Source organism: Apteryx mantelli, chromosome 4 (genome assembly GCF_036417845.1).
Source record: "Apteryx mantelli isolate bAptMan1 chromosome 4, bAptMan1.hap1, whole genome shotgun sequence".
NCBI classification, from domain to species: Eukaryota; Metazoa; Chordata; class Aves; order Apterygiformes; family Apterygidae; genus Apteryx; species Apteryx mantelli.
Genome location: NC_089981.1, coordinates 981466 through 1000442, shown reverse-complemented (window position 1 = coordinate 1000442; position 18977 = coordinate 981466). Strand labels below are relative to the sequence as shown.

At 52.2% G+C, this 18977-nt stretch overlaps 1 protein-coding gene across 1 annotated transcript; it reads left to right on the top strand.

Moving 5' to 3' along the window:
- The first annotated feature begins 43 nt into the window (after nucleotides 1–43).
- On the top strand, nucleotides 44–18893 carry DDB1 (damage specific DNA binding protein 1). Its single transcript, XM_067295764.1, has 27 exons — nucleotides 44–195; nucleotides 1922–2070; nucleotides 2202–2318; nucleotides 3618–3839; nucleotides 7343–7457; nucleotides 7566–7663; nucleotides 8986–9144; nucleotides 9586–9669; nucleotides 9850–9966; nucleotides 10340–10442; nucleotides 10618–10693; nucleotides 10774–10882; nucleotides 11063–11241; nucleotides 11336–11499; nucleotides 11595–11702; nucleotides 12118–12325; nucleotides 12835–12930; nucleotides 13191–13302; nucleotides 13922–14045; nucleotides 14400–14564; nucleotides 15013–15107; nucleotides 15273–15443; nucleotides 16158–16267; nucleotides 16489–16658; nucleotides 17139–17241; nucleotides 17787–17910; nucleotides 18098–18893. The coding sequence occupies exons 1-27, from the start codon at nucleotides 135–137 to the stop codon at nucleotides 18179–18181; spliced, it is 3423 nt and encodes a 1140-aa protein (XP_067151865.1). The 5' UTR covers nucleotides 44–134; the 3' UTR covers nucleotides 18182–18893.
- Nucleotides 18894–18977: the final 84 nt, after the last annotated feature.

The window sequence follows — 18977 nt, the reverse complement described above, 5'->3', positions numbered from 1 at the left end:
GTGGCTGGTGCGGGCGGAAGAGGCGGCGGCGGCGGCGGCGGCGGCGAGGGCTGGTGAGGCCCCGCTCTCGGTGTCCGCCGCGCCCGGCATCGGCCCTCCCCGCGCTCCCGCGCCATCCCCTCGCCGCCGCCGCCATGTCCTACAATTACGTCGTGACGGCGCAGAAGCCGACGGCGGTGAACGGCTGCGTCACCGGTACCGGCCGCGGCGGGGGCAGGGATGAGGCCGCGGCGGCGCCGCGCGCGCGCTGGGGGGGGGGGCGGGGGGCGGGGGGAGGGCAGCGCTCGGCGGCGCGTGCGCCGGGCAGGAGGGGCCTCGCGCCGGGGGCTTGCGGGGGGGAGGGGGGCACCGGGGGGCTGGAGGGGTCGAGGGGCGCCGGGGGGGGGCTGGAGGGCGCCCTGGGGGCCGGGGGGTGCGGGGGCACTTGGGGGTGCTGGGGGGCACTAGGGGTGCTGAGGAGCATCTGGAGGGGCTGGGGGGTGCTGGGGGGCATTAGGGGTGCTGGGGGGTGCTGGGGGGCACCTGGAGGGGCTGGGGAGTGCTGCGGGGCCCTAGGGGTGCTGGGGGGCACTGGGGGTGCTGGGGGGGCACCACGGGGGGCTGGGGAGTTCTGCGGGGCACTAGGGGTGCTGCGGGGCACCAGGGGGGCTGGGGAGTGCTGGGGGGCCCTAGGGGTGCTGGGGAGTGCTGCGGGGCACTAGGGGTGCTGGGGAGCACTTGGAGGGGCTGGGGAGTCCTGTGGGGCATTAGGGATGCTGGAGGGTGCTGGGGGGCACCTGGAGGGGCTGGGGAGTGCTGCGGGGCCCTAGGTGCTGCGGGGTGCCTGGAGGAGCTGAGGGTGCTGCGGGGCATGTGGGGACCTGGGGGGTGCCAGAGGCACTATGGGGCAGTGGGGGGGCTGTGGGTGCTGTGGGGCACCTGGGGGCGCTGGGGGGTGCCAGAGGCGCTGTGGTTCACCCTGGGGGGCTGGGGGTGCTGTGGGGCACCAGGGCGCCGTGGGGTTGTTGGAGGTGCTGGGGGGCTCCTGGGGGGTGTCGGAGGTGCTGTGGGGACCTGGGGGACGGGGCTGTGGGGCGCCAGGCAGGCTGGGGGAGGTTCCCGGGGGGAGCTGGGGCTGCTGTGTAGTTCCTGGGGGTGCTGGGGAAGGCTATGGGGCAGCAGGGGTGCTGAGGGGTTCCTGGGGGGGGGGGAGAGGCTGCCATGAGGTTGCTGGGGGGGCTTTGTAATTTCTTGGGGACCTGGAGCTGCCTTGAGGTTTTTGGGGTGCTGCTGGGGGAGCTGGGAGGCTCCTGGCCGTGCTGCGGGTCACTGGGTGAGCTGGGGGTAACTTGAGGTTCTTGGGGCGTCGGAGGTTCCCAGGGGATGCTGTGGGGTGCTGGAGGGGCTGGGGTTGCCTTGACGTTTCTGGGGGTGCTGTGGGCACAGGGGTGAAGTAGGGTCCCTGGGGATTTTGCAGGGCGGCAGGGGGCCGGGGGTGCTGCAGGAGTTTGAGGGGGTGCTGCCGGGCAGGTGGTGGCGACGTCTGTGTCACATCACCAGACCGCGAGGCGCTTTGGGGGTGTTGCAGCGTGTCCTGGCGGGGGTACGGTGGAGGGAGCCTGGGGTGCGGGGTCGCGCGGGGAAGGCTGAGGAGCTGGCGCTCCGGGGGAGCAGTTGCTGAGTGGGCTGGGCAGCGTGCGGGTGTGCAGAAAAGGGTGCCAGCAGGGTTTCCTGGGCACCGCGGCGGGTGGAGGGGTGTGGGAGCGCTGGGAGCGCTGCCTGGTGCCATGGAGAGGCTGCTGCTCCCCGCGAGGGATGCGCAGGCAGACAGTGCGAGCAGGGGGCATAGGCAGGGTTCCCCTGGCGCAGGCTGCTTGGTTAGCGCGCTGTCAGGTGCTGCCTTTTTGCAGCTGAACAATGATTTCTTCGCTCTGTTTCTCAGGGCACTTCACCTCCGCGGAGGATCTGAATCTGCTGATTGCCAAGAACACCCGGCTTGAGATCTATGTGGTCACAGCAGAGGGGCTGCGGCCTGTCAAGGAGGTGGGCATGTATGGCAAGACCGCTGTTATGGAGCTCTTCCGCCCAAAGGTGAGCGGGGTGCAAGGGGATGGGGCTGCCCACGGGCTGAGAGCAGCAAACGCAAGGTGCTCTGAGGTTCAAGGATGGGTTTTCTCTCTGTGAAAACCTCCTGAGGGCGTATCACTGTTCTGCCTTTCTAGGGTGAGAGCAAGGATTTGTTGTTCATCCTGACAGCCAAGTACAATGCGTGTATCCTTGAGTACAAGCAGAATGGGGACAGCATTGATATTATCACCCGTGCCCATGGCAACGTGCAGGTGAGTGAATTTGCAGTACCTGGTCAAGTCCTGGAAGATGCGAAGTCCCTTCTTTGGGGCTGGTTTTACTTGCTATTGACATTGGCAAGTTTAGAGGACAGAATTTACGGTTATTTTCCTACGGCTAATTCTGATATGGTTCCCCTGCTGCTATTACTATTTCTAAAGGTTTTTGCTTCCAGTGAGTCAATCTTGAGCTCAGGGACTCCCTGAGGACGCAGCTATGAGTGTGTTCTTGGAGTAGTTTGTGGAATAATGTGGTTGCTTTGATGTACTCCTGTAAAGAGAATTAGTCCTCAAAATTCAGCATAGGGTAGAATTTTCCCTGGAAAATGACTCCTCTCATACCTTGGGACAGATCTCTGCATGCTGCACACCAAAAGCATTAGTGCTGAAGTTACTTTTACCATCGTGATCATACAACATAATTGTAGATGTTCTCTATTGTTCTATTTTGTGCAGGTTAAAATCTTGCCTTTTGAGCAGGTCAGAAATTCATGTGCCTCTTTGGCTTTTTTTTAGTCATTAGCTAAATGTTTTGCATCAGCTGTCAAGCTAAAATATCTTCCATCTGTTTTCAACTGCTGAGCTTCTGTTGACTTATTGTTAGTGGAATTGAGCACAGGGTTAGGGGCCAGGAAGTGTAGGTGGGCATGTCCTGTCAGTAACGTGTCAGTGTGTTTTGGGGAAAAATGCTTAATCTTTCTAGGCCATGGCCCTGCGTTGTGACATATGGAGATGCTGATATCGGCCCCCGTCATGTAAAGCTGAGGGGCCTGCGGAGGCTGATAATGGCACTTGATTTTTGAAGAGTGTTTTTCAGTCATAGATATCAAAACACTTTATAGCAGTGGAAAGCATCGTTGTCTCTCAGTGATAGAAAAAGCTGAGGTGCAGGACAGCAGTGCGACTTACTTGAGGTCATTCAGTAGAGAGCTGAGACTAGAAGGGCAATTGCATGGTCTTGTCCTGGCATGCCTAGTTCCAAGAGTCTTGGAAGAGAGAAAGCCAGGTGTCCGGGCTGCAGGAGTGGCTGTGATTATGATTAGCTGTCTGCTTTGGGAGCTCTGCCAGGTTCTCTGGTGGAAAGCACCTGCTCTTTTAGACCAGGGAGATGCTGAAAATCTCCTTTGGCTTGCCAGACAATATTTTAAAGTTTGTTAGGTGATATGCGGGGAGTCCTTCCTCAGCTGTGGGATAGTAACTCTTGTACCTAGTGTTCTTCTTGGGTCCTGCATGGGAATACTTTTTCTAACGCTGATTGCTCTTTCTCTCTCCCATCTCCATGGCTGCGCTCAGGATCGTATCGGTCGTCCCTCGGAGACAGGTATAATCGGCATCATTGACCCAGAGTGCCGGATGATTGGCCTGCGACTCTATGACGGCCTCTTCAAGGTCATCCCTCTGGACCGGGAGAACAAGGAGTTAAAGGCTTTTAACATCCGCCTGGAAGAGCTCCAAGTCATCGATGTGAAATTTCTCTATGGTTGTCAGGCTCCGACCATCTGCTTCGTCTACCAGGTACCCTGTTCGTGATTGGTGACTCAAGCAGAGGATGCTGGAAATTGCTGGACTGATATGCCATGAGTCAAGGTCTCTAAAGGTCTTCTAGAAGGATTGGAACAGTTAGTGTCATGGAGCCCGCAGAAAGCAGTGTTGTGGTCCAGTGGGCAGAGCAAAAGACAGAGTCCTGACTCCTGCAGATTCATTTTGTAGCTGAGGAAAGTCCACGTTCCTCGCTGATTTCTTCCGTTTCTGGGAGACGGGAGGAAACACTCTCTCACAGGAGAGCTGTGTAGCTGATGCTTCAGATGGGACCATTTCTTATTAAAGAGTTAGGAGGAATGTATAGGTCTTTTCAGCAAGTGCTGAGCAGGTGGATTAGGGTCTGAGTAGGTTGTTTCCTGTAGGCACTGCTGTGATACTTGAATCTTGTCCCTAAAAAAGGCGGTATGGCTTGTTTGGTGGTAGATGGGAGGCCACTGCAGGGATGTGAAGAAGGCGGCATAATCTCTCCTATTGCCTGGATTCTCACAGAGGTAATGTTTATAGGCCTATCTCTAAATACTTGCTTTGAAACAAAGAGCCTTTGCTGTGCTGACGAGACAAGGGATCTTCTTTGCTTTGTCAAAGTCAGGTCTAGCCTGGGCCTAACCGAAAGTTACTGTCGCTTGATGACTGCACAGGATCTGGTGTGAATTTAGTTCAGCTTTGATCTAGTGGCTTTCTTAGCTCTCACGGTATGACCTAGCCACTATGAGCCACGTGGTAGCAGTACCTTGATTCTTCTGTTTCTGTTTTCAAAGTCTCTGCTGGGGACACTTTTGAGAGAGGTGGGTGCTACTGAAACCGCCTTTACTGTTGAATTCGCATGTGCTAGGAGTTGGAAGGGCTGCCCAGATCCCCTGTGTCAAGGCAGCGCTCTTCCCCTGCCCCAGTGATTAGCTGGTGCTCTCATTTATCATTTAAACAAATCAGGAAGTTTCAGCACGCTCTTTTCAGCCTTGCTGGTAAACTAGCCCAGCCGTCGAGTCCTGCCCACTTCATCGAGACCTGCGCAGTGATTTAACACTGCAGACAGAGGAAGAAAGCAGGGAGGGGGTTAATTAAGAAACACTACCTGAAAAGCGAAGGTCTTTCAGCTATTGCTAATAGGTAGGAGCAAGCCCTGTTTTCTTTCAAAACATACTGCCATTCTTTTTTTTTTTTATTTAGGAGAGAAGGGACTCATGATCCCTTCTGTGACAGAGAGTGGAGTCTCACCTAGAGAGCCTTCGTTGTACATGATTTCAGAATACTTGCCGGTCTTATTTCTGTCTGAATGTGGAGTGTATCTGGGGATCAATTTATTTCCATGCAGCCACACTGAATTTGAAACCTAGTATCAGAAGGGAAGACTCTTAGCCAGTCTTTGCTCTGTAGAAATATGTAGTAGAAGAGGCTGGTGATACTGTTTCAGGTTGTGACTCGCTTCAGGTTGTCACTTCAGCAAAGCTAGGAAGCCCAGCAGTGGTGTTTATTGCTCTGTAAAGTGCCAAGCGTACCTGTGAGTTCGGTTAGTCAGCTGCTGTTGTGTAGCAGGGAAACTGAGGTAGAGAGAGATCTGGCCAAATTCTTGAAGTCGGTGTCAGTTTGGGCAGGAGTGCCAGGTTTCCACTCAGTCCTCAAGAGCATTGTAAACAAGGAACTTCGTCGTCTCCTGTAGTTGGTGAGTAAAACAGGGTATTATCTCGAGGGATCTGACATTTTTGTATTACAGATTAATCCGTTAATGGTTCGTTTGTTATAAACAGACATTGTAAGAATAAGGAGTAAATTAATGGTTTTCTCCATGTTAACAGACTCTTCATACAAATTTTACCCTTGCAGCAAGAGCGAGATGCAAGTTCTGTCTGACTCATTAGGGCTTACATAAAACACTCGATTTGTTTTGGTCCCTGTGTGTCTGACTTGCGTGTGTGTGCGGAGAGGGGAAAGTTTCCAAGCTTCTTCTCTATGTCTAATTCTTTCTCAATTTATTAATCATGATCACAAGATTTGGACCGAGTAGAATAGCAGTGAATGTCTGAGATGTTTTTTGTATTTTTGAAACCAGAGGAAGACACCACAAATATGAACAAGTTCATGAAAAAGATTTGAGAAATGCTGTTGTGGGGAGTAAAAAGGTCCAGAAATGCCAAAGTTGCATTAATTACTCTTTTGCCATTCTAAAGCTGTGTTTCAGCTTTAAAACAGACTGAATGTGCTCTCTTTGTGCTAATTCCTTTTCTCTTTATTCCCCGTGTGTATCTCTCTTCGCTTTTCTCCTAGCTTCCCCTTCTCTGTTACCTAGTACTGCACTTTGCTTCCCCCGGTGCTGCACTGCTAGCCCTCTCCAGCACACGCCTCTAGCATCATGAGTGAGGGTGTTTGCTAAGCTGCAGAGTCTGAGTGTAAACTGGGAGGTACTCAGATTTCCTTTGAGTGTTTGTTTATAAAGCTGGCAGCTCCGGGGAGGAAGAAAAATTATTTTTATTATTATTTTTGTTACTTATTTTTGTAGATTTGATCTGGAAAATAGTGAGACATAATGAATAAAAAGATGAAAGGTTCTTTCTAAGTAGTTCTGTGAGCAACATGACCAAGGAAACCTAGTTCCCTGTGGCTTAGAGCCTGTGTTAGCTTATTAGACATGAAATAGGCCAGTGGGTTCCAATCAAAGCTTTCTCTGTGCTTTGGACAACACTTGTACATCTTTTTCTGACATGGATTCCCAACTGTCTGTTAGCATAGACAACCTTTACCACGATGGGACGCTGATTTGGGTGCCTCTCTTCCACCCACCACTTGTTTCGGTGAAGCCTGTATGGACTCACTACATCTGAGACCTCTGTATTTTGTCAGGTTTGGCTGAAATTGCCCACCAGGGCAGGAATTACTGGAATGACAGAGCAGTCTGGGAATTGTTTAGCAAGCAGATTATATGCTTGCTTGGGAAACTTGGGCTAAAAAGCCTGAGTAGAATCAAGTTGGGAGCTCAGCTGCTCTGGCACCTGCGCTGTTGCAGTAGAACTGAATTCCAAAACTCCTTACTGGAGCTGGTGATGGTGGTGACTTTGTACAGTGGCACTCATACCTGAATTTGTAGAGAGCTGTGTGTCGGATAAATACAAATCCCAGAGAATCAGTTGTGGATGTAAAAACACAGAAATTATTTCAAGTGTTCTTTGGCACACACACCTGTGTAAAGGGTGTTCTGTGTGCGGATAACATTAGGGAAAATGTGTTCATTAGTGTTTGTGTGTGTAGACACGCATACAGTTTGATGGAGTCTGAGGAAGCGAGCAGGATGGAAATCCTCAGCAGCTCTGTGGTCACTAGGTGACGGCGTTATTGCAGGAGACAAGGCATCATGTCCTTGCTTTGCGATTGCTAGTCGGTTATGTTTCCAGGGTCCCTTTATGTTGTGCACACGAGGCTCTTGTCAGGCTCACGCTCGTGTCTGCATGTGCCTGTTGCATTGTCATTTGTGGTTTCTCTTTCAGGACCCTCAGGGTCGCCACGTCAAGACATATGAGGTCTCCCTGCGAGAAAAGGAGTTTAACAAAGGTCCTTGGAAGCAGGAGAATGTAGAGGCTGAAGCCTCCATGGTCATTGCAGGTTGGTCCTTCTTTGTAGATCTTCCCTCCTGTTTCATCCTTGAGGGTTAATGCCTCAGTCTTGTTGCACAGGTTCTCTAATAAGACGTTTGTCTTTTCCCCTGCGCAGTGCCAGAGCCTTTTGGAGGAGCAATCATCATTGGGCAGGAGTCCATCACCTATCACAACGGAGACAAATATCTAGCTATAGCTCCACCCATCATCAAGGTGAGTGAACGCTGGTCTCTAGAAATGTGTCCTGTGTAATTCCTCCATTCCCAGGTGTGTCTCTGAGTACTGGGAGGGTATCAGGCCACTTGCATTCCGGAACTTAAACTACTCTTGTCCTCAGATGTAGTCTAATAAGGCCACTTACTCCCATGGAGCGGCCCAGAGTTTTGGTGAATGGGTGTCTTGGACAATGCCTGGTCTGTATTTTGGGGGGCCTGAGGGATATATGTGATCCTTGTGTTGATGGCAGTGTGTGCTTGCACTGCAGTGTGTGGCTGGGAATGTGCCCTGCTGTCTGTGGAGTATTTGGAGATAATGCAGTAAAGCTCAAATCTTGGTTGGGCCCCAGAGAAAGGGGTTAATTAGGAGGCAATTAGTGGTTTGGGCATTGGTCCAGGCCAGAGTAGGGTTGTAGTTCAGGCAGCGAAAGGTATGAATGAGCCCCTTGGAGACTGAGTCCGCTGGTGTATGATTGGGGCACTTGTTCAAAGCAAAAAAGACTTACAGAGTTTGTGACAGAACTTGAGCCTGTGTTTTTTTGTCAGAAGGATGAGCCAGTTCCCATATTTGAATGGTACAGGAAGCACAAATGGCATTGCTGAGGTGCTGTTCTAGTCTGAAGGAGGACCTGAGCTGTGATCAAAAGATCCTTTTAAGCTGGAAATAATGATGGGCTAGAAAAGAGCTGTAGATCTCAGGTAAAGAAATACCGATATTGCTTGCTCAGACCACTACTGGTCTGTGCTGGAGAGTTTGTTACATTGGAGCAGACAGAACAAGTTGTCTGCGCTTTGCTGACATACAGATCTGGGCTTTGGCCTGCAAACCGAGTGTGTGCACATCTGTGCTTGAAGTCAATGGGATGTTTGCGTTCAATAAAGACCTGCAAGATCAGGATTTCTAAGCCAAAACCAAATATGTTGACAGGAGGCCAGGCAGTGTCCACCACACAGAACAAAACATTTGTAGAGGTTTTGTCCAGAAAAGCAGCAGGTTTGGAGCTCTCTGGAGCTCTGTAGGTCCCAAATAGAATTCATGCTGTTCATCTGTGGAAAACCAGCATTAGTGAGGCAGTTTGACCACAGATTCTGGATGTGTTCACTGATATGGTTTATTGAGGGAAGAATCCAGCCATCTCCTGCTGAGCAGAAAGACTGCCTTGGCATGAGACTATGCTGAAGATGTACCTAGCAGCTGGTGCATTGTGGATGTGTTTGTTTTCTTCTGGTGTGTACGGAGGTAGTCCTTGCTAGATGTGCATTTGTGGTTGCTTTGATGGGTTCCTAACAACACCTTCTTCCCTCCTCCTCGGAGTGCAGCAAAGTACAATTGTGTGCCACAATCGTGTGGATCCCAATGGGTCCCGATACTTGCTGGGGGACATGGAGGGACGTCTCTTCATGCTGCTCCTGGAGAAGGAGGAACAGATGGATGGCACTGTCACTTTGAAGGACCTGCGTGTGGAACTGCTTGGAGAGGTAGCGCTCTTCCCCTTGCTGCCATATCATGCATGCTGTGCATGCTCCCTCTCAGTTGAGGGGCTCAGAGGCTCTGCAAGCTTGAAATGCTCCATGGAGGGTTGAGTGGCAAGAACGGCATCTCTCTGGGAGCCTGGGGGTGGGATAATGTTTCACACTCTCTGGCTGTCACATCTCTGAGCTCTGAAGTTTCAGTTGGGCTGAGGAAATCCCTATTTGGGCACTTGAATGTGTCCACCGTCTTCCTAGGTTTTCATTGTGTCTGGTGCTTGCACTCCATCCCTGGAAGAAGTCTGAACTGCGTGGATTCTATAAGGGGATTAAATTACCCTCTCGTCCCCAGGGGCTTCCTGTTGGGCTGCAGTTCAGAAGTGGTGCTTGGGAGGCATGGCAGGGTCCTTTTCATGCTAGCTGCTTCATCTGCATCTTCTCAATTCCCAGACATCTATTGCAGAGTGTTTGACCTACCTGGACAACGGTGTTGTGTTTGTTGGCTCTCGGCTTGGGGATTCCCAGCTTGTGAAGGTAAGTGGCAGCCTTCTCCTGGCTTAGTTGCATGTTCAGACAGGATTTTGTACATCTTTACTTTCATCTGGGCCCAGAGAGGTGTGCTCGGATAGGGAGAAACTTTCCTTTCTTTCCCTGTACCCTTTGCCACTTGCTTCCCCTATCTTTTTGGAAACCTGTAATTGTGTTTGTTTGTAGCTCAATGTGGACAGCAATGAACAGGGCTCCTACGTAGTGGCTATGGAGACCTTCACCAACCTTGGTCCCATCGTCGACATGTGTGTGGTAGACCTGGAAAGACAAGGCCAAGGGCAGGTAATGTTGGTTCTGCCTTGCCTTTCTTAGCGTTGGGAAGGTCTGGGCCAGCCAAGTCTATGCAGCAGGGTGTCCGTGGAAGGAAGAAACTATGATCTGTTCATCAGAGAAGCTCAAAGTCTTATCCAGATGCAGGGGAAGCTTTGAGGTCTTCCGCTGAAGAGTGGTATGAGTGGAAAGGCTGCTTTTTGGAGACCCTCCTTCACAAGGAAGGGTTTGTCCTTCTGGGGGTGGGGAAGGATCAGCAGCCAAAGAATTTCCTCTGAGAAATAGAGTAGATGGGGGCCCCATCTTCCACTGAGCCCATCACTACAAGGAGGAGTGAGAAAGCTTCCCAGCTATGGTTGGTAAAGAGCATCTGCTTTTCCTCCAGCTGGTCACCTGCTCGGGTGCATTTAAAGAGGGTTCGCTGCGGATCATCCGGAATGGCATTGGGATTCATGAGCATGCCAGCATTGACTTGCCAGGAATTAAAGGTGCGTGGGCTATTCTGCATTTCGGTGCTGTCAAATACAACCTGCAGCCTGAGAGGGCACAGTGGGGACATGTCTTCTGTGCAGGCTGAGGTTGGGGTCTGGGGCAGGGGACTTGCCACCCATCAGCTTTTGGAATTTTCCCTGTGAGCAAATATGGCTTCTCTCTTTGTTGCAGGCCTGTGGCCCCTGAGGTCAGACTCTCATCGTGAGACAGACAATACATTGGTGCTGTCCTTTGTTGGCCAGACCAGGTAAGATGGGCTTAACACTGAGCCAGGCTCTGGGCTGCATGTTTGAGTGTGATATAACAGTATAACCCTTTCCCTTTCAGGGTTCTTATGTTAAACGGAGAGGAAGTGGAAGAGACAGAGCTGACAGGGTTTGTGGATGATCAGCAGACTTTCTTTTGTGGCAATGTGGCCCATCAGCAATTGATTCAGGTAATGCCTGTGCTGGAGAAGCAGGGAGAGACGTCTCTCGTGTGGTGATCCCATAGCCCTTCTTGACTGTGGGGGTAACCTAGGTCTGTGTTGCTCATCTGGGGCAGGGTCTGCAGTGCTTCCCTGTCAGAAGGGTGCCGTTGTCCTGGCTCTGAAGAAAGATGTGTTCTCTCTTTGCAGATCACCTCTGCCTCTGTGAGACTGGTCAGTCAGGAGCCCAAAGCTCTGGTGAGTGAGTGGAAAGAGCCCAATGGGAAGAACATCAGTGTGGCTTCCTGCAACAGTAACCAGGTGGTGGTGGCTGTGGGACGAGCCCTGTATTACCTGGAGATCAGACCCCAGGAGCTCAGGCAGATCAGGTGGGTACGAGTCTCTCCTGGCCTGAGGGGTCAGAACCTCCGCTGTCTCTCTTTGGGCTCCAAATTGATACCTCTGCTTCCTCCTTCCTGCCAGCTGCACAGAAATGGAGCATGAAGTTGCCTGCCTGGACATCACCCCTTTGGGGGACAGTAACGGCATGTCCCCGCTGTGTGCTATCGGGCTCTGGACTGATATCTCTGCCCGCATCCTAAAGCTGCCTTCATTTGAGCTGCTGCACAAAGAGATGCTGGGAGGAGGTAGGGCTCTCCTGGGGCTGCCAGGTGGTGGCAGTGGTGACTGACCTGATTCAGCCATGAGTGACATCAGCCTTCTTTTCTACTGCTCCCTGCAGAAATCATCCCTCGTTCCATCCTGATGACAACCTTTGAGAGCAGCCATTATCTTCTGTGTGCCCTGGGGGATGGGGCTCTCTTCTACTTTGGGCTCAGCCTTGAGACAGGTGACTACTGGGCTCACACCAAGTGGGTTGTTGGGGAAGGTGGCTGGGCTCATGCCTTCTTACTTCCTTGTTGCTCTTTTCCCTTCCTTCTGGAAATCTCTTTCTTTTCCTGTAAGTTCTGAAAACCCTTTTCTCCCACCCTGATGGAGTTGTGCTCAGATGGGACTGAGCACAGGCACAGTAATTTGGTGGATCCTTTCTCTAGGGGATCCTATGGAGAAAGGAGCTGTCCCACAGGGGGTTGATGCTTACATCTAGCCCTTTGTTGCCCTTTGCTGACAGCAGGATGCGTTTACTCATGCTCATTTCTGCTGGGCCTTTCTTCCCAGCATGTCACAGCCGTATTCTGTTCTGCCATCATGCTCCTGAAAGCTCCGTTGGGGTAGCTCCCAACACTGGTGCCCTTTCTCTGCAGGTTTGCTGAGTGACCGGAAGAAGGTGACCCTTGGGACGCAGCCCACTGTCCTGAGGACTTTTCGTTCTTTGTCCACGACCAATGTGTTTGCCTGCTCTGACCGCCCCACCGTGATCTACAGCAGTAACCACAAGCTGGTCTTCTCCAATGTCAACCTTAAGGAGGTGAACTACATGTGTCCCCTCAACTCGGATGGGTATCCTGACAGGTGAGTGTGCACTTTGCCTTTTGTGATCCAGCTGGGGGAGATTTGGATTTTGCACTGGCACAAGCTTGGTGAAGGGTGACACGGATAGTGATTTGCACTGTTATCGGCTCGGCCCAGCAGGCCCATTTTATCATGTCCAGAGGAGCTGTACACCCGACACTGGCCCTCAGCTGTGTGAAATGGGAGGGAGAGCCTTTTTCATAATCATGCTCACAAAATACAGTGATCCAGGCCCTAGATTCTCCTAGGGCACTGATCAGTCCTTTGTGCTGCTTGGTGGGTCTCCCATGAGAAGACACCTGCACACATTCCTGTCCTGTAAACATCTGTCCTTCTCCTCTGTGCACTGGTAGACCTTAAAGCTGTGCTGATCTAGCTACCCTGTTTACATCCTTGCAACATCGGAAGGGGATCCTGGAGTCAGCGGTTTTGGGAGGGGAAAGAGGGAGGTTCTTGTCTGTGCCACCTGCTTTACAAGCCCCATTGCTCATCGTTTCCCTCCTGTACAGCCTGGCATTGGCCAATAACAGCACCCTGACAATCGGCACTATTGATGAGATCCAGAAGCTGCACATCCGCACAGTTCCCCTCTATGAATCACCCAGGTGAGCAGCAGGAGGGAGTCTGGCTTGCAGGCCCATGCTGTGGTGCATGGGAAGAGGTTGGAGGGAGACTTCCCCAGGGACTGAGGCGAGCTATGCAGTCAGCATTCCTGTTGCGGGCTCAGAACACTGACTGAATTTGTGGCTAGACCTGAGACGCAGTCTGGGGAAGTGAGCGGCTCTATCCCTGTTATCTCCTGAGCCTCAGTGCTCTCCCTGGAGTGGCTTGTCCTGGTTCTCACACAGCTCTGTTTGTCTTGCAGGAAGATCTGCTACCAAGAGGTGTCACAGTGTTTTGGTGTGCTCTCGAGTCGTATCGAGGTGCAGGATGCCAGTGGGGGTACCACTGCACTCAGACCCAGCGCCAGCACGCAGGTGAGAGGGAGCTGCTAGATCGTGCCTGAGCTCTGGGCTGTGGTTCTGTGTCTCCTCAAGCCAAACGATGATGCAGATTTTCCTTGGCAATCTTCTCTTCCAAAGCTCTGAATACATGCTCTCCTTGTGGCAGCCTGGGAGGAGATAGGGTGGTAAGATCTCTCTGTGCTGCTGTCTGGCAGGCTCAGCATGTTCGCTGTTCTCTGTCTGATCACCTTTGTTTCTTTGGGTGCTGCTCCTTCAGTCTCCAGTACAGGCTTTTGTTCAATTTCAAGTTGTTTCCTTTTCCCAGGGATGCAGGCACGAGTTCCCTTCAGGCAGTAGCTGTGGTGGAAGCCTCAACACTGTGTAAACTCTTCTACTAATGCTGTCGCTCGGCAGCGCTACCTCATGAAACGAAGGGCTGGATTTGGTACCTCTTCGTTCAGATTTCTCTGCTGTGCGTGTCATACATCTCTACCGGTGCAGGGAGTGTGTCCCCTTACTCAGGCTCCGGGAGCTCCTTGCCTTGCCTTCTCTCCTGTTCATCCTTCTGTTCCTCTGTTGTCTCAGCCTGTGTGGAGTAGTGTGTGGACATGCTAAGTGGTGTGAGGATGTGACTGATCGTTTTGTGTCCTAGGCCCTATCCAGCAGCGTGAGCACCAGCAAGCTGTTCTCCAGCAGCACGGCACCACACGAGACATCCTTTGGAGAGGAGGTGGAGGTGCACAACCTGCTCATTATAGATCAGCATACTTTTGAAGGTACCAGCTTCAAATGCTGCTTGCACCCTTGTCCAGTTTTCTCCAGAGCGAGTCCATCAGCTTGTGGCCGAGACCTGTGATCTTGCACAGTTCCTTCAGTCAAAGCGTTTTTCCTGAAGAAATGGCAGCCTTAGGGCTGAGGAAGGGCACAGGTTTAAGGCACAGTGGTTTATTTTATCTGATGGCGTAAGGCGTGTGTGGGGTGGAATAGGTGAGGGGACCTCCAGGCAGCCACTGACTCTGTAGCTTGGACATGTCTTTAAGCTTTTAGCTGTCCCTAGGCAGGCCGCTCTAGCCATACATGGAGGTGCTGCCTGCTGGGACCCAGCTGTTTCTGCCTTTCTCTCTTTGCAGTGCTTCATGCTCACCAGTTTCTGCAAAATGAATACGCCCTTAGCCTGGTCTCCTGCAAGCTTGGCAAAGATCCAAACACCTACTTCATTGTGGGCACTGCCATGGTGTATCCTGAGGAGGCAGAGCCCAAACAGGGCCGCATTGTTGTCTTCCACTATTCTGACGGTAAGAGCAAGGTGTTCTCACATGGCTAAGCCCTGCTGCTTGAGGGATATCGGAGTTGAGCTTCTCAGGCCTGAGAGAGCTCACAAATCTCAGTAGCAGGCTGGGATGTATTTTGCTGAGGGGCCTGCTGTCAGCTGCCCATAGACAGGATCTGCAGTGGCTTTCATTCTGCTGCAGGCCAAGCCATCACGGCATGTTTCCGTTTTTTTCCCCGTCTCCCAGAGAAGCCCAGGAATGCCTCATGAGAACTGGATTCTGGAATTTGCTTTCTGTATTTCTGCCCCTGCTCTCATATCATTACTGCGTTACTTGCCCACAGGTCCTCTAAGAAACGGAGAGTCTCTGGGGAGAGCAGTTTTGTGCAGAGCAGCTTGTCTGAGAACTCCCTGGGCTTGCGACCCCTGGGAGTGCAGGGCAAGTAACCGGACGGTCTGTTGGTTTATTTCAGGGAAGCTGCAGAGCCTGGCAGAGAAGGAGGTGAAAGGGGCTGTGTATTCCATGGTGGAGTTCAATGGGAAGCTGTTAGCCAGCATCAACAGCACGGTAGGGCTCTTGTAAGACCCTGAATTGCTTTAGCAGCATGTATTTGGAGCTGGAGACCGTTCCAGCCATGAGAATGTCAGCAGGGTCCCTGTTCTCTGTTGCGGAGTATGTTCTGGCTGGTGTGTGTGTGTCTGTGTTTGCTCAGAGCCATGTTCCTCGCTTCAGGTGCGCCTGTATGAGTGGACAGCTGAGAAAGAGCTGCGCACAGAGTGCAACCATTACAATAACATCATGGCGCTTTACTTGAAGACCAAGGGAGACTTCATCCTTGTAGGAGATCTGATGCGGTCTGTCCTGCTCCTTGCGTACAAGCCCATGGAAGGAAACTTTGAGGAGGTACCAATGCTCTTTGGATAGCCTTGGTCGAAAGGGTGCTGGGAGCCTGCACTGCCTATTCCAAGCGGCTCTGGGCAGGGGAAACTGCTTAAGGTGATAAAAGAAGGTAGCCTGGCTCACCCTGCCTTGCTGCCCCTTTGAAGACGAGCAAGGATGTAGGGCTTTGTGAGAACATAATCACCTGGACATGGTTTTAAACAGATCCCTGCGGTCCCTGGAGAGACAGATCCCCGGGCTGTTGGGGAACTGGGCTGTATGGCAGCAGCCTTAAGAAGAACAGGCTTTGGAGGCATGCGTGGTGCCTGCTGGGAGCAGGGTGTTGCCATCTGGACTGCCTGCTGTGCAGCTGGGATAGCTTAGTGAGATTGTTGCTGCGACTCTGCCAGCAAATGCAGCGTAGCTGGGGAATGTACCAGGCACCAGGACTGTCTGTGCACTGAAATTGTTAGAATGGTTCTGGGCATGACTTTCCACAGGTTGGTCTACGCTCTCCCAGATAATCCCATGGCATTCCCTGAGCGCTGCTCAGGCTGGAGGCTATCTCCAGAAGGCAGTTTGTGCCTTTCACTCAGCTTCTTCGTCTAGCTAAGAGGGATGGACTGGGTCTTGCCTTGCTCCCAGATGTTGGTGTTGGGTGGGATGAGGGTGTTGGATAACAGGGCAGGGCCAATCTGTGCACACTGCCTCTCCTTGGTACATCTTGTCCCCTTTCAGATTGCTCGGGACTTCAATCCAAACTGGATGAGTGCTGTAGAGATCTTGGACGATGACAACTTCTTGGGAGCAGAGAACGCCTTTAACCTGTTTGTATGCCAGAAGGACAGGTGAGCTGGCTGTAAGGAGGGGGATGTGGCAGTGTGTGATAGAAGGGACAGGGCGATAGGGCCTTCTGGTCTCCATATTACAGCTGCAGAGGTGTGTATGTCAGATAGGCAGGAGGGAAAGCGGGGAGAAGCATGCTTGGCTCTGAGGAGCAGCGAGATGGGAGTGGGGGAGCTTGCCTTTCACCCCTGGCACAGACTGAGCAGGCTGCTCTGGATTTCAGTGCTGCCACAACCGATGAAGAGCGCCAGCACTTGCAAGAGGTGGGGCTGTCCCATCTGGGAGAATTTGTCAACGTTTTCTGCCATGGGTCTCTGGTCATGCAGAACCTGGGTGAGACGTCTACACCAACGCAGGGCTCAGTTCTCTTCGGCACAGTCAACGGCATGATTGGTAAGGGTCAGGGTGACCCAGCCCTAGTGGGAGGGTAACCGGTCCCCTTCCCTGCTGCTGAGACCTGGGCTGGGGTTGGCTCCTGTCTCCTTTCTTCTCTGTTCTCCAGTCTAGTAACATTCTGTGATGTGCCATAGGGCCTTTCCAGAGAGCACACTGTGATGTGCCATGAGTGCTCACAGACAAGGAATTGCCCCGCACCCCTGCCTCTGCTGCATCTGCCTTTCTGAATGCAGAAATGCCTTCATACTCTTGCTCCCCTTGAAAAGCTACTTTTCTCTCTGGAGAACCTCCAGGAAAGGAAATTGCTCTGCCTTTCCTTGAAACTTCTTTCTTGTCCTAACCCTCCCAGGCATCAGCTTCCACTGCAGCTCCAGTCTCAGCAGCTTGCTTATCCATGCCTGCTGGGAGCTGCAGCAGTGTGGCTTTAGGGTCCCTGGGATGAGCCCTGACCCCTTGTCACCATCTTGCTCTCTGCAGGACTGGTGACCTCGCTGTCGGAGAGCTGGTACAACCTCCTGCTGGACATGCAGAACAGGCTCAATAAAGTCATCAAGAGCGTGGGCAAGATCGAGCACTCTTTATATCCTTCTGTGGCTCAGCCAGGAGCCCATGGTGGTAGTGAACGCCGGGAGGCTGGCTTGTGAATCGGACCTGAGCCAGGAGCAGAGCTGGGGGGGGGGGGAGGAAGTGTTTGGAGGTTTCTCTCTGCTCTGTTGGAGACATTCTGGGGTGAAGGCACATCAGCTGGAGCGGGCAGTAGCGTGTGCTGCTTGATTAGGGCTTTGTGCTCATCCTTGAGGGAAGGTGCCTGTCACAGAGAAGTGTACCTTACCAGGTTTGAGGTGAAGCTCGCTTTGTGGTACTGCAGCTCTTCTTTGGGTACCTGTCAATCACAGGAGCTGATTGTGCTCAAGACAGTTTATACATGCAGTAAGATAAAGTCCCCAAGACCTTACTGGGTGCATAAAATAGCCTGATAAAGTGTAGCACAAATTCTGTGATCCTGTTTGATGCAACATTGTCTGTGTGTCTTGGGCAGCTGCTGTGTGTGTCCAGTGGGGCTTTTTTGGACATAGTCTGGGGCTGGTGTTATTCTACATGGATTTAGCTCCTTGACTCTGGCACCTGGAGATCATTTCACACTGAACGCAAGACGGAACCAGCTACGGGGTTCATTGATGGTGACTTGATTGAAAGTTTCTTGGACATCAGCAGGCCCAAGATGCAGGAGGTGGTGGCAAACCTGCAGGTGAGATGGGTATGGGCTGATATGGGCTTGAGCCCTTCCAAGTTAGCAGCAGAGAACCTGCTCAGAAATCCTGGCTCTAGTAAATCCTAAATGTGTGTCCTACCATGAGGCGATGGTTTGGGAGTGTTCCTCTCCCCACTGCATCTCCTGATGTCCCTGTACTCTGATGCCTTTTCTCTTGTTGCAGATTGATGACGGCAGCGGCATGAAGAGGGAGGCCACCGTAGATGACCTGATAAAGATTGTGGAGGAGCTGACCCGGATCCATTAGCAGGATTCAGGGTCATTCCCTAGCACCTTCCTCCGTGTAGAGCAAGGGAGTCTTTTTTCCCGCCTGCAGCTGGGAGACCCCTGGCCAGCTACACTAAACACCAGAGGCGGTGGTCCTTGCCCAAGGGGAGGTGGGGGAAGGAGTCTCTGAATGGGAGCCAGCTTGTTAGAGATTTTGGGGGGTGTTGTTGGTCGGGCACCATGTCACTGCCTGCTGGGATTCACCGATCCTGCGGACCTCGGCTGCTGACCCAGAACTGGTCTTCGCTGGTTGCTCTTGTTGGGTAACTGGTAGCGCTTGGCTGATGGGGTGCCCTTGCCTGGATTCGCTCTTCACTGTCGTCTTTAGTTTTGTTTTGGTTTTTTTTTTTTGTTTGTTTGTTTTTTTTGCTTTCTGTTTCATTTTTGATTCTTTTTGATTTGTTGTGTTTTTTGGAAGAAGCAAAGCTGCCTCTGTGGTGCAGGTGAGGGCTGGAAGGAGTCATCTCTGGGGCTGGTAAGAAGTGTGGGGCAGCGGGGGAGGATGCCTCTACATCTGGGTAACAAAGCTGAGAGGGCAGAGCATGCTTCTCTCTCTCTGCAGGATTCGTGCCTCGCTCAGGGAGGGAAGCTCTGGAAAGCAAAATCAGCTGTTGGTTTCTGAGTTTTACCAAATAAAGTAGTCCACGAGGAAAAGTCTGTCTCCTGGCATTCTGCTCCTCGTTTTGTCTTTAGGTGTGATACTTGTTCTGTGTGCTGCCATGGTGGAGCCGTGTCCTTGACCTGACCGAGGGAGCCCCTCTTCCCAAGCCGATGTT

Coding starts and splice junctions, on each gene's coding strand:
- DDB1 (XM_067295764.1), top strand. CDS start 135: ATGTCCTACAATTACGTCGTGACGGCGCAGAAGCCGACGGCGGTGAAC. Junction 7,664..8,985: donor TAGCTCCACCCATCATCAAG/GTGAGTGAACGC, acceptor CTCGGAGTGCAG/CAAAGTACAATTGTGTGCCA. Junction 15,444..16,157: donor TGGAAGGAAACTTTGAGGAG/GTACCAATGCTC, acceptor GTCCCCTTTCAG/ATTGCTCGGGACTTCAATCC.